Source organism: Siniperca chuatsi, linkage group LG3, assembly GCF_020085105.1.
Source record: "Siniperca chuatsi isolate FFG_IHB_CAS linkage group LG3, ASM2008510v1, whole genome shotgun sequence".
Taxonomy (NCBI): domain Eukaryota; kingdom Metazoa; phylum Chordata; class Actinopteri; order Centrarchiformes; family Sinipercidae; genus Siniperca; species Siniperca chuatsi.
The window spans coordinates 23,674,274-23,691,074 of NC_058044.1; the positions used below are offsets into that span (position 1 = coordinate 23,674,274).

General features: G+C 43.2%; 1 protein-coding gene and 1 long non-coding RNA gene across 3 annotated transcripts; one reads left to right on the plus strand and one right to left on the minus strand.

The window, feature by feature from the left end:
- The first annotated feature begins 3,253 nt into the window (after positions 1–3,253).
- metrnlb (meteorin like, glial cell differentiation regulator b) lies at positions 3,254–9,414 on the plus strand. Its single transcript, XM_044190726.1, has 5 exons — positions 3,254–3,631; positions 4,885–5,068; positions 5,208–5,433; positions 7,700–7,759; positions 8,561–9,414. The coding sequence occupies exons 1-5, from the start codon at positions 3,537–3,539 to the stop codon at positions 8,875–8,877; spliced, it is 882 nt and encodes a 293-aa protein (XP_044046661.1). The 5' UTR covers positions 3,254–3,536; the 3' UTR covers positions 8,878–9,414.
- Positions 8,720–12,946, minus strand: LOC122873689. Of its 2 annotated transcripts, XR_006377495.1 has the most exons (4): positions 12,888–12,946; positions 11,957–12,212; positions 9,747–10,535; positions 8,720–8,855 (listed from the first exon to the last, which is right to left on the minus strand). It is a non-coding gene; the product is annotated as an uncharacterized LOC122873689 (long non-coding RNA). The 2 variants fall into 2 exon arrangements; XR_006377494.1 differs by lacking the exon at positions 12,888–12,946 and having other exon boundaries at positions 11,957–12,654.
- Between the last annotated feature and the right edge of the window lie 3,855 nt (positions 12,947–16,801).

Genomic DNA, 16,801 nt, shown 5'->3' on the forward strand with positions numbered 1-16,801 from the left:
TCAGTGCTGCGAGTTGAATGAGTTTACTGTCAAGCTGCCCTTGAGCAAGGTACTCAACCCCCAAAGAGATCCAGGTGTGAGCTGTGGCCCCTGTGGGTAAATAAAGGTTTTAGAAAAATAGAGATAGAAGTGTGCTGTGCATGACTAGTGAGGAAATAAAGGTCATGAAGATTGAAATCAGAGATAGAGGAATGTGTGTGTGGCTCTGTGTAAGTGGTGTGTGGACAGACGGAGCGTTCCCCCTTGTCAGGCCGCTTGAGAAGAGCCAGGTGTCGGCAACGGGATAAGGGGAGCAGGTCAGAGGCTCTGCTGCTCTGTAAATACTTCACATGGTGAAGGAGCACGTCGGGTCAGCAGCTCAGACTTCCTCTGCTGTGGTGACAGGATTAGACTCGGATGAGACTCTCTGCAGCCTCCAGATCTTTGGGGTTCAGTTGTGTTTATGGAGAAATTGCATCTTTTTCAAATCCAGGAACTGGGGAGAAATGTGTTGGTGGTACAGATGTGTTGTGCAATGTGCAGAGAGACAGAGGGAAAGTGTAGAAAATCACTGTACCTGTCAGATCATTCAGTAGGGGGACTGTCAGCACGCATGAGCTTATTAAAGTCGTCCTACAGTGCAAATCCTTTTTATTTATGCCAGTATGTTGGCATGGCTACACATCAGTGTTGACTTAAAATGACATTAGATTCAGGTGGATACACTGGTCTCTAGTGATTGGTTGGGGAAAATCGGTTAGAGTGAAGCATAGATGGATAATAAGACCTAGATACAGCACCACCGCTCAGCCTTGCTGCCAATTTTTTCCAGTGGCCACTCGCAGTAGTGCAACAAAATTGTGGCCCAAAAAGCATTTTCCCCATAGTTCACCATTATAAAAGAGATGTCTATAAAACAACTGACAGGACACCTCGAACTGCAAACAAGGTCAATTATGACTCTTTCGATAAATAATTTTTGATCCATGGATGTTTTATATTTGTAAAACGTTCCTCGAGTCGAGAAAAGCAATTTAAAAATCTGTGACTTAATCACACTGTAAAGTCTACGGGCCAAGCGGGAACTAGCGGGCGGGGCCAGTGGGAGAAACACTACTGTGCATATTCAGTGGGCCACATACCCAGAAGTAAACCCGGAAGTTAGAAACCTTTTTTGGCGTATGCGCAGAGAAGGGTCTATCTTCAGTCTCGCGACTACACAACACACACCCTGAGATAACTTCCTGGATTAACGTACTTATTTAGACCAAGCTCCCAGGAAGTGGTCCGGGCTTTGAAGCTAATTTGACATTGTGGCCAAACCGTGGAATTACAACTTCTGGGTCTGTCAGGTGATGCACACTGGCCCCTGGAAAGACTATTTCCGATAGACTTACATTGTGAAAGAAGCAGCTGTAAAACGGTGAATACATTTTTTGGAGTGTCAACCCCCATGAAATGACTCATTGAATTTGATCCATTCAGTCCGATAACATTTGGAAAGTCTAAAAGAGCTGCATGATTAAATCGTTATATTCCCATTCAAGTTAGTGGAGGGCTAAACGGGAAGTTAGCCAGCTCAGCGGCGGAGCCTCTAGTGCACTTGCTCTATGGGCCTGATGGGGCCGCACAATGCGGAAGATCCAGATTATTCTATATTATTCTATTTAGTTATATAAATATATATATATATATTATTTAGTCATTTGAAATTTTTGTAATGTATTACAAGAACTGGATACCGGACCTCAAAAATGGCGCTAAATCTTCTAGCTTCCGGGTATGCGGCCCACTGAATATGCGCAGTAGTGTTTCTCCCGTTGGCCCATAGAATTTACATTGTGATGACGTCACGGATTTTAAAATCGCTTTTCTCGGCTCGAGGAAAGTTTTACAAATATAAAACCTCCATAGATCAAAAATCCATAATAGAAAGAGGTAGAAAGTGATCTGTAAAGCATTAGCAAATTATTTATTAACCATGAATAAAGTTACAACTTATAAACCAGTTATAAAGGTCACCTTATTAGAAAATGTTTTCAGTTTCCATTTATTCAGTTCAGTTTGAGTGTTTTCTGTTAAACCTAGTTATTGCTTTCATTTTTGCTTGTAGCACAATAGCATCAATAACAACCAAAAAAGGAAGTGGAACATGAATACAAATTTATAATGTATATTATAAAATGTAATTTATATAAATCTAAATGAATGTCTCCTTGGTGCTTTATGGCAGGCTGTGCCAACACAGAGGAAACTCATCTGCAGAGATACGTAGCCTAATGGAAGAAGGCTGTATGTTTGTGTGTGTGGGGAGGCAAGGTGGGGGTGTGTAAGGGAGTCTGTGTTTCGGTATTTCTCGAAATGCGTTACATAGCTCTGGCTGTGTGGGGGAATGTGACGAGTCAGTAACATGCTTGCTGTTCCGACTGTTTTCTCACGGGAAAACCGCCCGAGAACCGAACAGGCGTTTAGAGCACATGTGTGACTTTTTGTTATGTCAGGGCCTTTCTTTTTCCAAGAAGGTCGACTATTGCAATAACAATGCGACAGGAATATTAGTTATACCATTAAAATAAGCTACAAAAGATAGTCACACTTAAAGAAGTGTTAAAGAGTCTGGCACTGACTGCAAAATGTGAGTGTTTCAGGGAGTTGTAGAAGCCATAGGATGTTGCTGTTCCAGACCTGCATGCTGCTCTCATTTTCACTGCGATAATATGATCCATCTGTTTATGAAGCCAACACGCACACATAACTCACACAGGCGTGTACTGTTTGTCTCAGGCATTGTAAGCGGACTTTCATGCACAACGAGCTGATAGGCTGAATAGCCAACAATAGAAATGATCTAAAACAGCTTGGCAAATAGACTTGACTAAAGGGAATACAACTAAAAATGTTTTAAAAAGCAGGTTATTTGCTACTATGTTTCTTTTTACAGGCGTTTACAGGTTTGTTCGACTTGAATGCGATTTTTATTTGTGATCATTCTTGTGAAGTTGCTGCTGGCCATATATAGGGCCAAGTTTCCTTTATTGTTTCTTTATTTTGTTCTTTATTGTTTACGTTTCAAAACACGAGGCTATTCTCTTGTAACCAGTCACGCATTCTAGTGAATGCTCAATTAGTGGGTCTTATCTAATTTGTGTAAAAGTTTGATGGCATTTGTTATGCTGAGATGCGAGCTCGAGGACTTTCTCTACTCACATCTTTCAGGGGAAGTTGTGGGCGTGGTTTGGACGGAGCGCTCGCGTGTCACTCAAGCTGCTGGCACGCGCTCCCGGTGACGTGAAGCGGAGCGCTCACAGCAAAAGTTTTTTTAAACAGTCTGTTGTCCTGCAGCGCGCGCACACCTCTCCTTTTACAAACCTCTTGTCAAAATGTTTTTCTGCCTCAGACGCAACCTTTGGCTCGGCTGAACCCGCCATGTAGCCTGCGCGCGCTGAACGGAGCTCTGGGGGATATTTCAGTTGATCTTGCGGTGCGGGAGCAGCAGAGCGCGTGGTTTCTTGGTCTGGTGTGCGGGATACGGTCACCGCCGGGGCGGACAGGCCACCATGCTCCGGCCGTGGGCTGCGTACTGCATCGCAGCTGTGCTCCTCTGTGGGGCGGTGGCACAGTACTCCAGCGACCAGTGTAGCTGGCGAGGAAGGTGAGGATGAAGCTGGACAAAGGACTTGCGATCATCTCAATTTATGAGCAGATACCGTAACAACCAATTGATTAGCCTATAGCTAGCGATTGTTCTGTTATCAAATGCGACATAGAAAACACACCCAGCACATAATTCAGCAATGTTATCGGCATGTTATCGTCATTATTTTCTTAAAGAAGTCTGGAAGGAAATAAGCATATAGCCCTTTTTGTAAAGTGATCTTGCACTTTCATGTAGGCTACTTTTGGACTCGAATCTATGGATATTAAATTGTGGGGGAGTCATGAAAGGAACCTCAGTGTGTGTGAGAGGGGGCTTGTGTCTTTGAACTGGTTCTGTTGTGCATTACTCGGGATTTCAGCGGGCTCAAAGGAGTAGGCTTAATAGACGCATGTATGTTTGATTAAGATTTAATGTAGCCTAATCTTCAGGAAGGACACTGGGAGGTCAGAGCAAAATAAGTGACTTTCATGTTCTGGTGCAGATCTGCAATGGGAAGTAGTTAAGGATGCTTTTGGCCGCTTTGAGCCATTGCTTGTGGTTACTACTCAGGCATTTTTGACGTAAGTTCTCAGTAATCTTTTTATTAAAATCTTTCTTACACAATCACTTTTCTCAGAGAGGAAGATGATTCACAAAACTACTCAAATCAGATATATGTGACTTTCTGAGACTATTTTGACAAAGTTCTCCATATCTAAAATATGCTCCCTTTTAAGATTTTGGAAATGTTTTTATGATCAGAGGAATGTCTCTGCTCCAGTTCCTATCTTTAGTAAATACAGCTATATGACCCCTTTGATCACTCCTCCAAGTCCTCAAGTCATAAAAAATGAAAGCCCGTGCTCCGCACTCTGTGTTGTAAAGTTTACTGGCTTCAAACTTCTAACAACTTAATAGCTCAATCAGTTCCTGGTGTTGAGGTAGCTTATGCACATCAGAGACAAGCGACCACATCCGTCCAAAGTGACAGCTGCACTGGAGTTGCTCTTAATGAATGTTGCAATATCATTAAATCCCTTCCATATGTTTCTTTAACTCTGCTTTTCTAGCATGTCATTATAGGTTTTTATGCATTCGCAGGAACATTTTCAGGGCACTATAGCCCTGGATCCAAGTTTCCTTTTTGTCGGCTGCTGGTCATTTTGATGATTTTAGGCATTTGATCTTATTCTTCACTCTGGAAAAGAGAGTAAACTACATGCCTCATATGAAAAATGTGAAAAGAAAATGTGTCTTCTCATCTGCAGTGGTTTGAGCCACGAGTCTCATCGCAGAGATGTGGAGCAGGTCTACCTACGCTGCTCTCAGGGCTCTCTGGAATGGCTCTACCCCACAGGAGCCATCATTGTCAACCTGCGACCAAACACAGAGTCCTCATCAGGACACATGGCAGGTCTCCATGTGTGCATCCAACCCCACTCTTACTCCCAGGTAGGGTTTGGATGAATCACAGTAAAGGCCAGAGTTATATTCATTTGCAGGCTTAACAATCAGAATATTACCATTGCAGTATGATGTATCGGATGGATGGAGTTTATATGTGTCCTGCTGCCCCCCCCCCCATTTTCAGGGTTCTCATGTGTACCTGGAGCGTGCTGGGGATCTGACGCTGCTGCTGGCAGAGAAGGACCACGCTCAGGGCACAGTGCACTGTTTCAGCCTGGCAGAGGGAGCTCTCTTTGTGGAGGCCCTCCCTCAGACAGACATCAGCCGGAGGATCACAGCTTTCCAATACGAGCTGGTGCCCAGTCAGGGGCCCGGGGCACACATGTACCCATACCTGCACCCTGGTTTAGGTGAGAGAATGCATGCAACCCATTCTTCACCATATGTTTTCTTACATGTGGGATAAAGAGATACAGTCTTATTTGTACTGGACCCTTGTGTTATGTAGGTGGCATTAATAAGCGTTGAGAAAAAAATTCTCTGCTGAGTTTTGTCTTGTGGTTTTCTGTGTGAACAGTTACACTAACTGTTTTCTACTTGCCTCATGCTGGTTTTTAAAAGTTCACAGTATTCAGTTTCACTGGTCACTTACAAGTTCATAACTTACAGTATAGTATAGTATTAAAATTTATATTTTGTCTTTGCACAAATTTCAGGCCATAAACTTTTGAATCATAGTGGTGGCTTTGATTATTGTTTCTAATACTGAGGGCCATTTTCCAAGCCCTACCACAAGGTTTCAGAGTGGTTTCTTAAATGCGTATGCTCTGTTTGTATTGTACTTGAGTACAACTTTAAAATACTTGTACTTCACTTGAGTTTTGCCATTTTATGCTACTTTATACTTCTATACCACCACATTTCAGAGGGAAATATTGTAGTTCTTACTCCACTACATTTACCTTACAGCTATAGTTACTAGTTACTTTTTTTAAGAGTAAGATTTTACATACAAAACATATCATCAGCTTATTACATATGATTCCTGTTATAGATTAAACTACCCAACAGTATGTTTAGTTAAAATTTGCTCCACTTTGACCAACTACAAGATGAAAGTACCGCTTACATATTAATACATCAATAATAATGATCCAGTGGTAATATAACATTAATAGGGGCCATTTTGCATAGTGAGTACTCTTACTTTTGATACTTTAAGTACATTTTGTTGCTTATACTTCTATAGTTTTACTTAAGTAAAATTTTGAATGCAGGACTAATGTAGTATTTCTATATGGTAATGCTACTTTTACTTAAGTAAATGACACTACCAATTAAATGTTTGTGAACTTAAACACACCAACAAGCAAATGTTTCCAAAATTGCTCATGCTTGCAACTTCATCATCACCAGAAGAATTAAAAACATTGGAGAAAAGTTTAAATATTCACAGCAATAGATGAACTGTCTGTTTTTGTGTAAACTGGTTTAATTAGTTAAAATGATCTGTTAAACTCCTCATACCTGACACAGGCCGTCTTGTCACTGACATAAAGTGAAGGTGACAAGAGGCCACGTTACTGTTTCACCCCTGTTTCTTCATCTCACCTACATGCTGCTCCTCTCTGATGCCCTCTCCTCCCCCACTTCCTTTCTTCAACACTCCCTTGTCTCAGCCAGACTTATGAAAACAAGCAGGCCAATCAAAAGGTCATGTTAGGGTCAAGCACAAGGGTCAGCCAGTCATCTCTCAGTTGTCAATCAAGAACAGCCCCCCCCCACCCCCAAAGCAGGGAATTTTGGGTAGCCCACCCGTATAAGTAAAGCAGTCTGGTAGAGGGGAGGGACAGTGGGTGAGGAGGAAGGCTGGACTGCTCGTCTAATGAGACAGAAGAAAGCCTGTCCAAGGCTGTCTGTGTGTGTCTGGGCGTTTTATAGTTGTTTTTATAGCTGACAGGGTCAAAGGATCATTCTGTGATTATGTCTCTTCCCTCACCTGCTGTTCTTGTTTCAATTCAGTTCAATTGGGCTTTATTGGCATGGGAAACAGATGTTAATGTTGCCAAAGAATGTGTGAAATAAAATAAAAACATATACATAAACAAAAGAAATGTGCTATTAAAAAATATACAGATAAGTAAGATAAGGTTTTAATATTTAAAAGTATTATAATGATAATAATAATTGTAGAAAAAAATGTAGACTTGCAGTTAAAAATACAAATAAGTGAAAACTACATAAACATTGCAACATTTTTTTTTATGAATGTGTGTGTGTGTGAGTAGGTCATTCACTGTCCCTCAGGTTGTGGCAAGTTGATACACATTGGGCAGCAAGATCTGCCCTGTCTCCTTCTCCTTGGAGTATTTTTAATTTTGAGAGCTCATTTAGCTCTTTAAAATCTAGAGATTACAGAGTTGAACTTGTTAAAGTAAATGTTTTTTTCATTGAATGTTTTATATTGTAGGAGGAAGTGCATCTCTGTCTCAACCTCACCTGTCGAACAGTGACCACATACTCTGTTTTCTTTTGGTTGCCATGATTTTTTACATACTCTCTTGATGTTTCTTTGGTCACAAGAGCTAATGAGGAAAGAAAATGAATCGTGAAAATAAGAACTTTTGTGGTTTCTTAAGTATTTAATGTTTTCTTTTTTCATGTTTTCCATTTTAGCCACCTGTAAACCCTGTTCAGATGAAGAGGTCCTTATGGCTGTGTGCACCAGTGACTTTGGTAAATACATAAACACAAATGCACACATACACATCAAAAGTTTTGATATTTTGGGAAATACGCTTATTCCCTTTCTTGTCGAGGGTTAGATGAGAAGATCAATACCACTCACACGATGTATGGTAAATATGAAGCTACAACCAGCAGCTTGTTAGCTTAGCTTAGCATGAAGATTGGAAACCATGGATGTATAAAGAGAACTGGATACAGCGTCGCTGGCGGGGCCTCGTTCATTGGCGCATGAAGCCAAACAAAGTTCATCTTCCCGGTATAAGGTTACCCGGATCTTCCGCATTATGCTGCCCATAGAGCGCACTAGAGACTTCTGCCGCAGAGCCAGCTAACTTCTGGTTTAGCCCTCCGCTAACTTGAATGGTGATAAAATGATTTAATCGTGCAGCTCTTCTAGACTTTCCAAATGTTATCAGACCGAATGGATCACATTCTCATACTGAAACAAGTCATTTCACGGGAGTTGTACGCTCAAAAAAATGTATCTACCGTTTTATAGCTGCTTCTTTCACAATGCAAGTCTATGGGAAACAGACTTTGGGGCCAGTGTGCATCACGTGACGGACCCGGAAGTTGTAATTCCATGGTTTAGCCGCTATGTCAGATTGGCTTCAAAGCCCGGAGCACTTCCTGGGGGTTTGCTTGAAACAGGCGGAAACAGGGCTGTAGCAGCAAAACCATTGGCTGTATTGAATTGAGTAAGGGTATGTTTTATTCCTTATTAATTCAACTTTTGATCTGTAAGACTTAATCTCCTTCTTTTCATCTCTCCTGTTCCTGTCTCTGTAGCTGGCAGTGGCATCTTTCGAGGTGTGGCATCAGGTACTAACGACCAGTCCCCTGTTGCGGTGACTCTGAGTCGGCTGTTCCGTCAGAAGAGCAGGCTGTTTGCTTGGAGTGGAGCCAGAGGGCGGCGTTGGATTGGACGTATCAATGTTCCCGAACAGTGCAGTGTGCACCCTGGAGGGGATGAGTACCTTTTGACTGGCTCTGTCCATTTTGGCGAAGCCTGGCTTGGCTGCGCACCTCGCTACAAGGACTTCCTGAAGCTGTACATCACAGCACAGAAAACGGGAACAAACCCCTGTCAGATAGACACAGACTGAAAGATTATCTTCATGGTTCTGAGTAAAACAGGGTGGAGCACTGACTTAAAAAAGTCAGTAAGAGACACAAAGAGTAACAGAGAAATAAGCAGTTATGCACCCTTGGCCATTATTAAAGGCTACTTCTGCAGCTTTTCAATGCTGTGCAATTTATTGTTGCCTTGCAGCAGAAAAGACAGTTTGAACATTTTAGCAGCTAGTGTGCTGCCTAAACTAAAATGTCCCCATTTGACTGTACTTGTATACTGTCTGTGTAAATGTGTTCGTGCATGAGTGAGACAGCGAATGAATGAATGATAAGCTTAAATTAATTTTGTGCCTTACTGGTTAAAGTTTTTAATCTCATGACGATACCGCTTGTGTGATCATTCTTGAAATGAAAGTTTGCTTTGTAAAAAGCTTTCTGTAAAATTTAGGAGTCTTCTGAGAGAAGTGTACAGTACGCAGCTCTGTGAGTCTTTATGTACTAAGTGTGTGTGTGTTGCTAATGAGTTCAAAGGGTCTATATATTTGCAGAAAATAAAAAGCTATCCTTCAGCTTGTCTTTCTGTTTAAGTCACGAAAGGTATGAATTTGAAATATCCATTTCTCTGTTTGTAAGTGAGCCAGTATGAACTCTGTCTTCATATGGGGACCCTGCATTATATTTGATTAACAAACCATATGTGTCACATACTGTATGGCACACTAAGGCTCTGTGTGGTTGAGGTGCAGATAATTCAAAACAAATGGCAAGTGAAGTTAATAGTAGGACCAAAACATGAAGGACCCTAAGTTACCAGCCTCTCTGTTGGCCCGCATGGATGCAAACAAAGAGATATTGTCCACCTAACTTCCCAAAGAAAAAACCATTATGAGTGTTCAGTGACCATTAGCTGGCAGGAGAGGAGCAGTGCGTCAGCGCTGGCGTAGCTGCCCCCGTGGAGCTTTGACAAGCCACTGTTCTGGTTGGCATCCTCTTTGCCTGTGTGTGTGTTTGTGTGTTCATGCATTCGCAGCTAGAGAGAGAAAGAGAAAAGCAAGAGAAGCAATTTTATTTTCCAACATAGCCAACCACGTCCAATTCAATAGCTAATGTGCTAATGTTTTTTTCCCTTGAGTTTCATGAAAGCAGACTCCTGTGGCCTGAATTATCATACAAGCTTAAACTATGAGCACAAATTCTACTCAGACCAACATCCTTTTTTTTTTTCCACGGAGGCATTTACAGATGCTTTGCAGATACTGCAATTTCAGTGTCACATTATAATTGGATGTCACAATTCAGCTGGTAGCCAAGCCACTGATGGTGAAGCATGAATGAAGCAGCTAATGCAAACGTGACTTTTAGGTGTTGTCATCTCAGTACTGCACAGTGGGGGCCCCTCTAAACAGACAGCCTTTAGAGCACGTAGCTGAAGTTACAAGAAATCCGTAGTAAACTTTTTGTAGTAATGTAGAGTTCAGTAATGTAGCCTGAGAGCAGCAGAAACATGTCTGTCAAATGGGCGGAGAGATGAAAGAAGAGGCAGATGTGTGAATGGCCTTAGAGGGGTGAATGCGCACCTCTCCCTCCACCTGCTGTCAGCAGTTGTGTGTGTGTGTGATACTTTCCCTCTTTCCTCAGGAAGAGCAAGAATGGATGGAATGCCCCCCAACACACACACACATAACTCCATCTGCAGAGACAAACCGTGTGTCAGTTACACCTGACAAGCACAATGTTCAGCATGCAGGTGTTCTGAAACTGGTGTTGTGTTTTGTCTCAAATCTGCAGTAATGCCACCACTAGAGTACAAAGAGTGAGAGAAACACACAGCATGAATGCAAACACAGTGCCAAGCACTTACAAAACACTTAAAGGGGCACTCCAGCAATTTAGTATTGTACTTCCATAAAGTTGGGGGATTCACAAGAGATATATTAAATAAAGACTGGTCAGAATCAAAGCAGCAGAGGCAGAGATATCCTGACTTTTAAAGTGTGTTCAGACAGAAAGCAAAGCGAGTTTTAGAGGTGGCGAGATTGCATACAAAGTAAACGGACAAGACATGAATAGGCCCGAATTTAACCAGAGCAATGGGAATTGACACAAAGACAAGGCGATTTGAAAATGTTACAACTTTGTTGTAACAACAAGCGAAAAATGTATCTTATGAATCTGCTTCATAAATGTACCGACAGAAGAAGCAAATGGAGACTGGGAGGAAAAACAGAAAGAAGTGGCTCATGGTTTCTCATGAGCATAACATAAAAACACAGGCACATTCCAACACACACAGTTGGTGTATACATTGCTAGCTAGCTTACAGGTAATGTTCAGATGGTACATTGGCCATTAGGGTGAATAAACACAAACGGTCCAGAGGTCGAATTTGTGTGAATGATGTGAGGTGAAAATTCGCTTCGCTTTCTATCTGAACATACCTTTAGTCCCGAGTATGGGTCGAAATTCAAAACTACTGAAACCTATATTTCCCATAATGCAACTAATTTACATATTTCAGGGCTGCCAACTTTTCAGTTTAGTTTGGAGTGAGATTCGGTATTGGTGAAGTCGGTGCATTTCATGAGCAGGCCTTCTGTGACATTACCCACCGCATGTCAGATCGTCGTTGAACCTGGTGTCAAGCGTTCCGGCCTTTGTTACTCGTGTTTTCTCTGACTTTTTCGGGTCTTGTGAATTTTGGATTTTGTCTTCTATCTTTTGGACTCTATTACCTGTTCGGACCACTCTCCTGGTTGGTTCATCTCTGCCTGCCTTAATTCCTATGTAAGCAATTGTGAACTTTATTAAATCATCTACTTGCACCAGCTCTGCCTCCTAGTCTGCATTTGGGTCCAGTTCCCAGGTTTTCCTGTTTGACACTAAACATAACGATCTGACCAGACATGGACCCAGCAGACATGGGTTCTCTCTCAGTTCTCTCCACGGATTTTGACCCCAGGATTTCTTTTTATACCTTATACCTTTTTATACCAAGGCCTAGGCTATTGGTCATGCCGGCTATGGCTACAAATTTAGCAGTGATTTTCAACCTCAAGCAAGACCCCCAGACTGCTTCCTTGTCTGCTAACTACCCGGCTAGCCCCGGCTTACATTCCAGTCTGCCCTCACAGCCATCAGCTGGGTTCCCGGCCTGCTAGCAACCAGACTTCACTCCAGCCTGCTCGCTGTCAGTCTGCACCTCAGCCTGTTCCTGTCCTGAAGCCACCTTCTGGAAAGACCCCCAGAAGGGAAGTGTGGCTCCTGTCGACGTTATGTCTCACCGCTGCCCAGCACCGTGGAGGTCCTGCCACCCAGCGCCACAGAGACTGTCCAGAGGTTGCGGCCAAACCGGACCAAGACGTGGCTGCTGCAATCCGGCAGAAGCAGGAATGTGCTTTTGTTTATGTTCAAGTCCAGTGTGGAGTCCTCTTTATTATGAGTACATTATGATCTCACTGTAACTCAAAATACATGCCTTTTTAACTCCCTTTAAAAAATATATAAAAATAAAAAAACAATGTATAGCCACCATCTCACTGTCTTAAATTGAATGGCTTACAGGAACATAATCCTTCTTACCTTCATGCATCCATACTTAACGTTTACACTTTAAGATGGTAAAATACATCAATTATTAAATGACACATTTAATGGCGTTTTTGTGTACCAGGCAGAAGCGTCACTTGAAACTTAAACCATCATAAATTGATATTTTATTGAGTTTTTAAGCCAAGTTTTCTATGCTACACTGCTTTCCTGGCCACTGCTTTACCTATATGTTTTAACTTGGAAAAAGTTTTCAGTCATTGGACGTGTGGATCTTAAGTGATTTTAAGCTGGCTGCAACTCCACGTGGTTTACCGGACTGCCTCCACTGCTGCTAGCTTAGCTAGCTTTGTTTTTAGCCCGGCGGCTAGGCTAGCCGGTCGCTTTTACCAAGCTTGTAGCACTTTTTTGGATTTTACTGTGGACTTTAAGCTTCGAAGCACTCTAGCGGACTAAATGATAGCCTGATGGCTGAGTGTGGCTCTTGTCACCTTACCGTCTCAAAGCTGAGGAAAAGTATCGCCTGTCTGGAAGCCGAGCTCAAAGAAAAAGACAAGCTCATCCTGGAGTGCTCCACTGTCGCCTCGGCCCAGGCGGTCCTCAGCTCCTCCGGCTGCGCAAGCCGGAATGCGACCATCCCATCTCGCTCCCCTGACTGCTCCACTCCAGCACTGGACAAAGATCCCACTCTTCCGTGGGTCGGCTCCATCATCACTGGCGCCCCGGAGCATGAAGCCGTTTCAGCTAAGCCTGAAGATCCGTGGCTCCTCATGGGTGCGAAGCCCAAAGCCATGGCCATTTCTACTCCGTGCCGACCCCCAGTGGATGCACGGTCACTCGCCGGCGGGGGTGGTGAGAAGGCTCCGGTGAGTTCGACTCCACGCCAACCGGAGCACTGGACCGTAGCCTGTAAGGACAGACATGGTGCAAAGCGCCCAACTCCTCCACCTTCACATCGGGACCTCCCGCTGGCCAACAGGTTTGACATCCTGGATACGCAGTACTTTCCTCCACTGGAGGGACGCTCCCGTTTTCCAGCGGTCAAGTCTTCCTCCTCTCGCCGCAAGTTACTGAAAGAGGCCGTGATCAGGAGAAGCTCTGGGGGTCTCATTCGTCCCGAGACGGCAGAGAAGTCCTCTGCTAAGGAGGACGCCGCCCCCCTCGCCGCAGCAGTCCCCGGCCACGACTATCCCGGGGACGGCTGATGGGACTCTGCGGGCTCCACGATCACCGACTCTGCCTCCTCTCATCCCCCCAACTACGCTGATCGTTGGAGACTCCATAGTGAGGAATATCCGCTTCGCTAATGCGGTCACAGGCTACTTTCCCGGAGCTACGACCCCCGACATCCTCGAAAAGCTCCCCGGACTTCTGGCTGCACTCCTGACGACTATCACGAAAATCATAGTCCATGTCGGCACCAGTGACACCGCCCGTCAGCAGTCGGAGCTGATGAAAGCAGACTTCATCCGCCTCTTCGACCTGCTCAACAGCACCGGAAAGCATGCTTTCGTTTCGGGTCCAATTCCTACACTGGGCCGGGGAATCGGCCGTTTTAGCAGGATCCTCAGCCTTCATATCTGGCTCCAGTCTGTCTGCAGCACCCATGACGTTGGTTTTATTCACAACTTTAACTTATTCTGGGATCGTTCTTCATTGTTTGCACGAGATGGTCTTCACCCAAACAAGTCAGGTAGTCGTATACTGGCGGCTAACCTGCAGCACGCTGTGCTGTCCTCCTCCTCATATAGTTGACTACTTACATCACCTGTTTTCCCTCGCTCTTCCTCTTCTCTGCCCACCATAAACAGCCACGCACCCTCTGTTGTCACTACCTCCCCCTTATGGACTGATCATAGTGCTGCTATCTGGAGCCCGGATCCCTCTAGTGCCACTTTTAACATTTCTGTGGTCATTTCGGATAGGTCCTTAGTGCGAAACAGACACAGCCGACACAACAATAATAATAACTTAATAAAGATTCGGGCCAGAACCCTACCTCCAGTCTCAACCTCAACCTCTGAACCAGCACAGACTTTTTAAGATGGCTCTTCTTCTTCTTCTTCTCAATGTAAGATCCCTCTCTAACAAAAAGTTTATTTTAAATGATTTTATCTCTTCTACTGATTTAGATTTTATGTTCTTAATTGAATCCTGGTTACGTCCTGGTGATCACAGTCAGCTGGCTGAATTGTGCCCTCCTGATTATGACTGCTTTAGCCGCCCTAGGGTTTGTGGTTGTGGTGGGGGCCTTGTTACTGTCTATAGGAAGCATTTTAAGTGTAACCTCATAGCTTGCAATGATTTTTCCTCCTTTGAAGTGCTCATGTTTAAACTTGGTTGGCCCCCTCCCGGTCATATTTGCTATTATATATCGCCCCCCTAAACCAGCTGGCTCCTTCTTGTTGGAACTCCCTGAGTTTTTATCCAGTCTTGTGTTAAATTATGATAGAATTGTTCTTTGTGGTGATTTTAATATTCACGTTGAATTGTTTTTAACTGTGAATTTGAGGCTGCTAGTACTGTCTTATCCCGCTCTAAGTACACACGCGTCCTTAATGTGCATAGTGCCTCAAAATTCTGTACACTGTTTAATTCTCCTGGCAATGTGTTTCCCGATTCCTCCAACACCAACGATTTGGTTGATTATTTTAACTACCTGTGTTCTTCAACCTTAGATCTCATAGCTCCTCTGAAAAATAGACCAAACTCAAAGACTAGAAAACAGCCATCGTTAAATGACATATTCGAAGCTGTAAAAAGAAATGCAGAAGAGCAGAACGCAGATGGAAGAAATCAGGTCTCCAGGTCCACTTTGTAGCCATGAAAGAGTTATTATGCCTTTATAACAGGATGGTGAAGGATGCAAGATCATGTCATTTCTCTGCACTTATTTCTGCCCATCAGCACAACCCCAGATTCCTGTTTAAGACTGTGGATCAGTTAGTTAACCCAGCCTCTCCTTGTGCCCCTGCTGAGTGTGATGCTGATTGTGAAAAGTTTCTTTTGCACTTTGCTGGAAAGGTGGAGTTAATAAGATCTGATGTCACCCCCAACCCTGCCTTTTTAGATGTGGATCACCCGCTCAGGGATTCTTTGAGCAATTTTTCTGCTGTTACTCTGCCTGAACTCGCAGAAATCATGTCTCTTATGAGAATATCATCCAGCCATCTGGACAAAATCCCAACTAGGTTTTTATTGGAAGTTAAGGATTGTATTGTGCCCCTTTTACAAATTACTTTTAACAGCTCGCTGTCTACTGGCTGCGTCCCAGATTACTTTAAAACAGCTTGTGTCCAGCCAGTCCTAAAAAAACCTGGGCTTGATCCTCTGGATAGCTATCACCAAATCTCCATATTGCCTGTTATTTCGAAGATTCTCGAAAAACTTGTATCTAAGCAGCTTCTTGCTTTTGGGTGATGTAATCCGCAGACATGGTATTTCTTTTCATTGTTATGCGGATGACACGCAGTTGTACCTCCTTGTCAAGCCCACTGACCTTAGTAGGCTGAGTTCTCTGCAGGACTGCCTGTCTGACATAAAAAATTGGATGTCGATACATTTTCTTCAGCTCAACTCAAATAAAACTGAAATCCTTGTTATTGGGCCCCAACACATCACTAAACAAATACTGCCATCTACTGGTAACCTGTCACAACATATCAAGCCTGTTGCAAGAAATCTTGGTGTCCTGTTTGATAACAATTTATGTTTTGAGCAACATATCACTAAGCTTGTCCAGTCATGTTTCTATCACCTCAGAAACATTGCAAAAATACAATCTATTTTAAATCTTAGTGATGCAGAAACTGTTGTACATGCTTTTATCTCCTCACGCCTTGATTATTGTAACAGCCTGTTCATTTGTCTTAATCAAAAAACTTTGACACGACTGCAGACTGTACAGAACTCAGCTGCTAGGCTGTTAACCAGGACCAAGAAGTACGACCACATAACACCTGTTTTAGTCTCTTTACATTGGCTCCTTGTTGGTTTTAGGATTGATTTTAAGATCTTCTTGATTACTTTTAAGGCTCTTCATGACCTGGCCCCAGATTATATTTTAGACCTTGTAATCCCTTATGAACCTTCACTTAGTTTGAGATCTTCGGGCAGGGGTCTCCTGTCTGTTCCTGAGTCCAGGATGAAAACTAAGGGGGACAGAGCTTCTGCTATCAGGGCCCTGAGGCTCTGGAACAACTTCCCCGAAGAAATTAGGTTGTCTGAGTCGGTATCTTTGTTTAAGTATCGTCTCAAAACACATTTTTATCTGAAAGCATATCCTGATTTTACCTGAACTGGCTGTTTATTTTACTGTTTATTTTATTGCTTTTGTGTATTTTATGTATTTTATTTCTTTATATCTCGTGTGGTGGTCACTGTGGTATTTTATTTCTCTTGTTGTGAAGC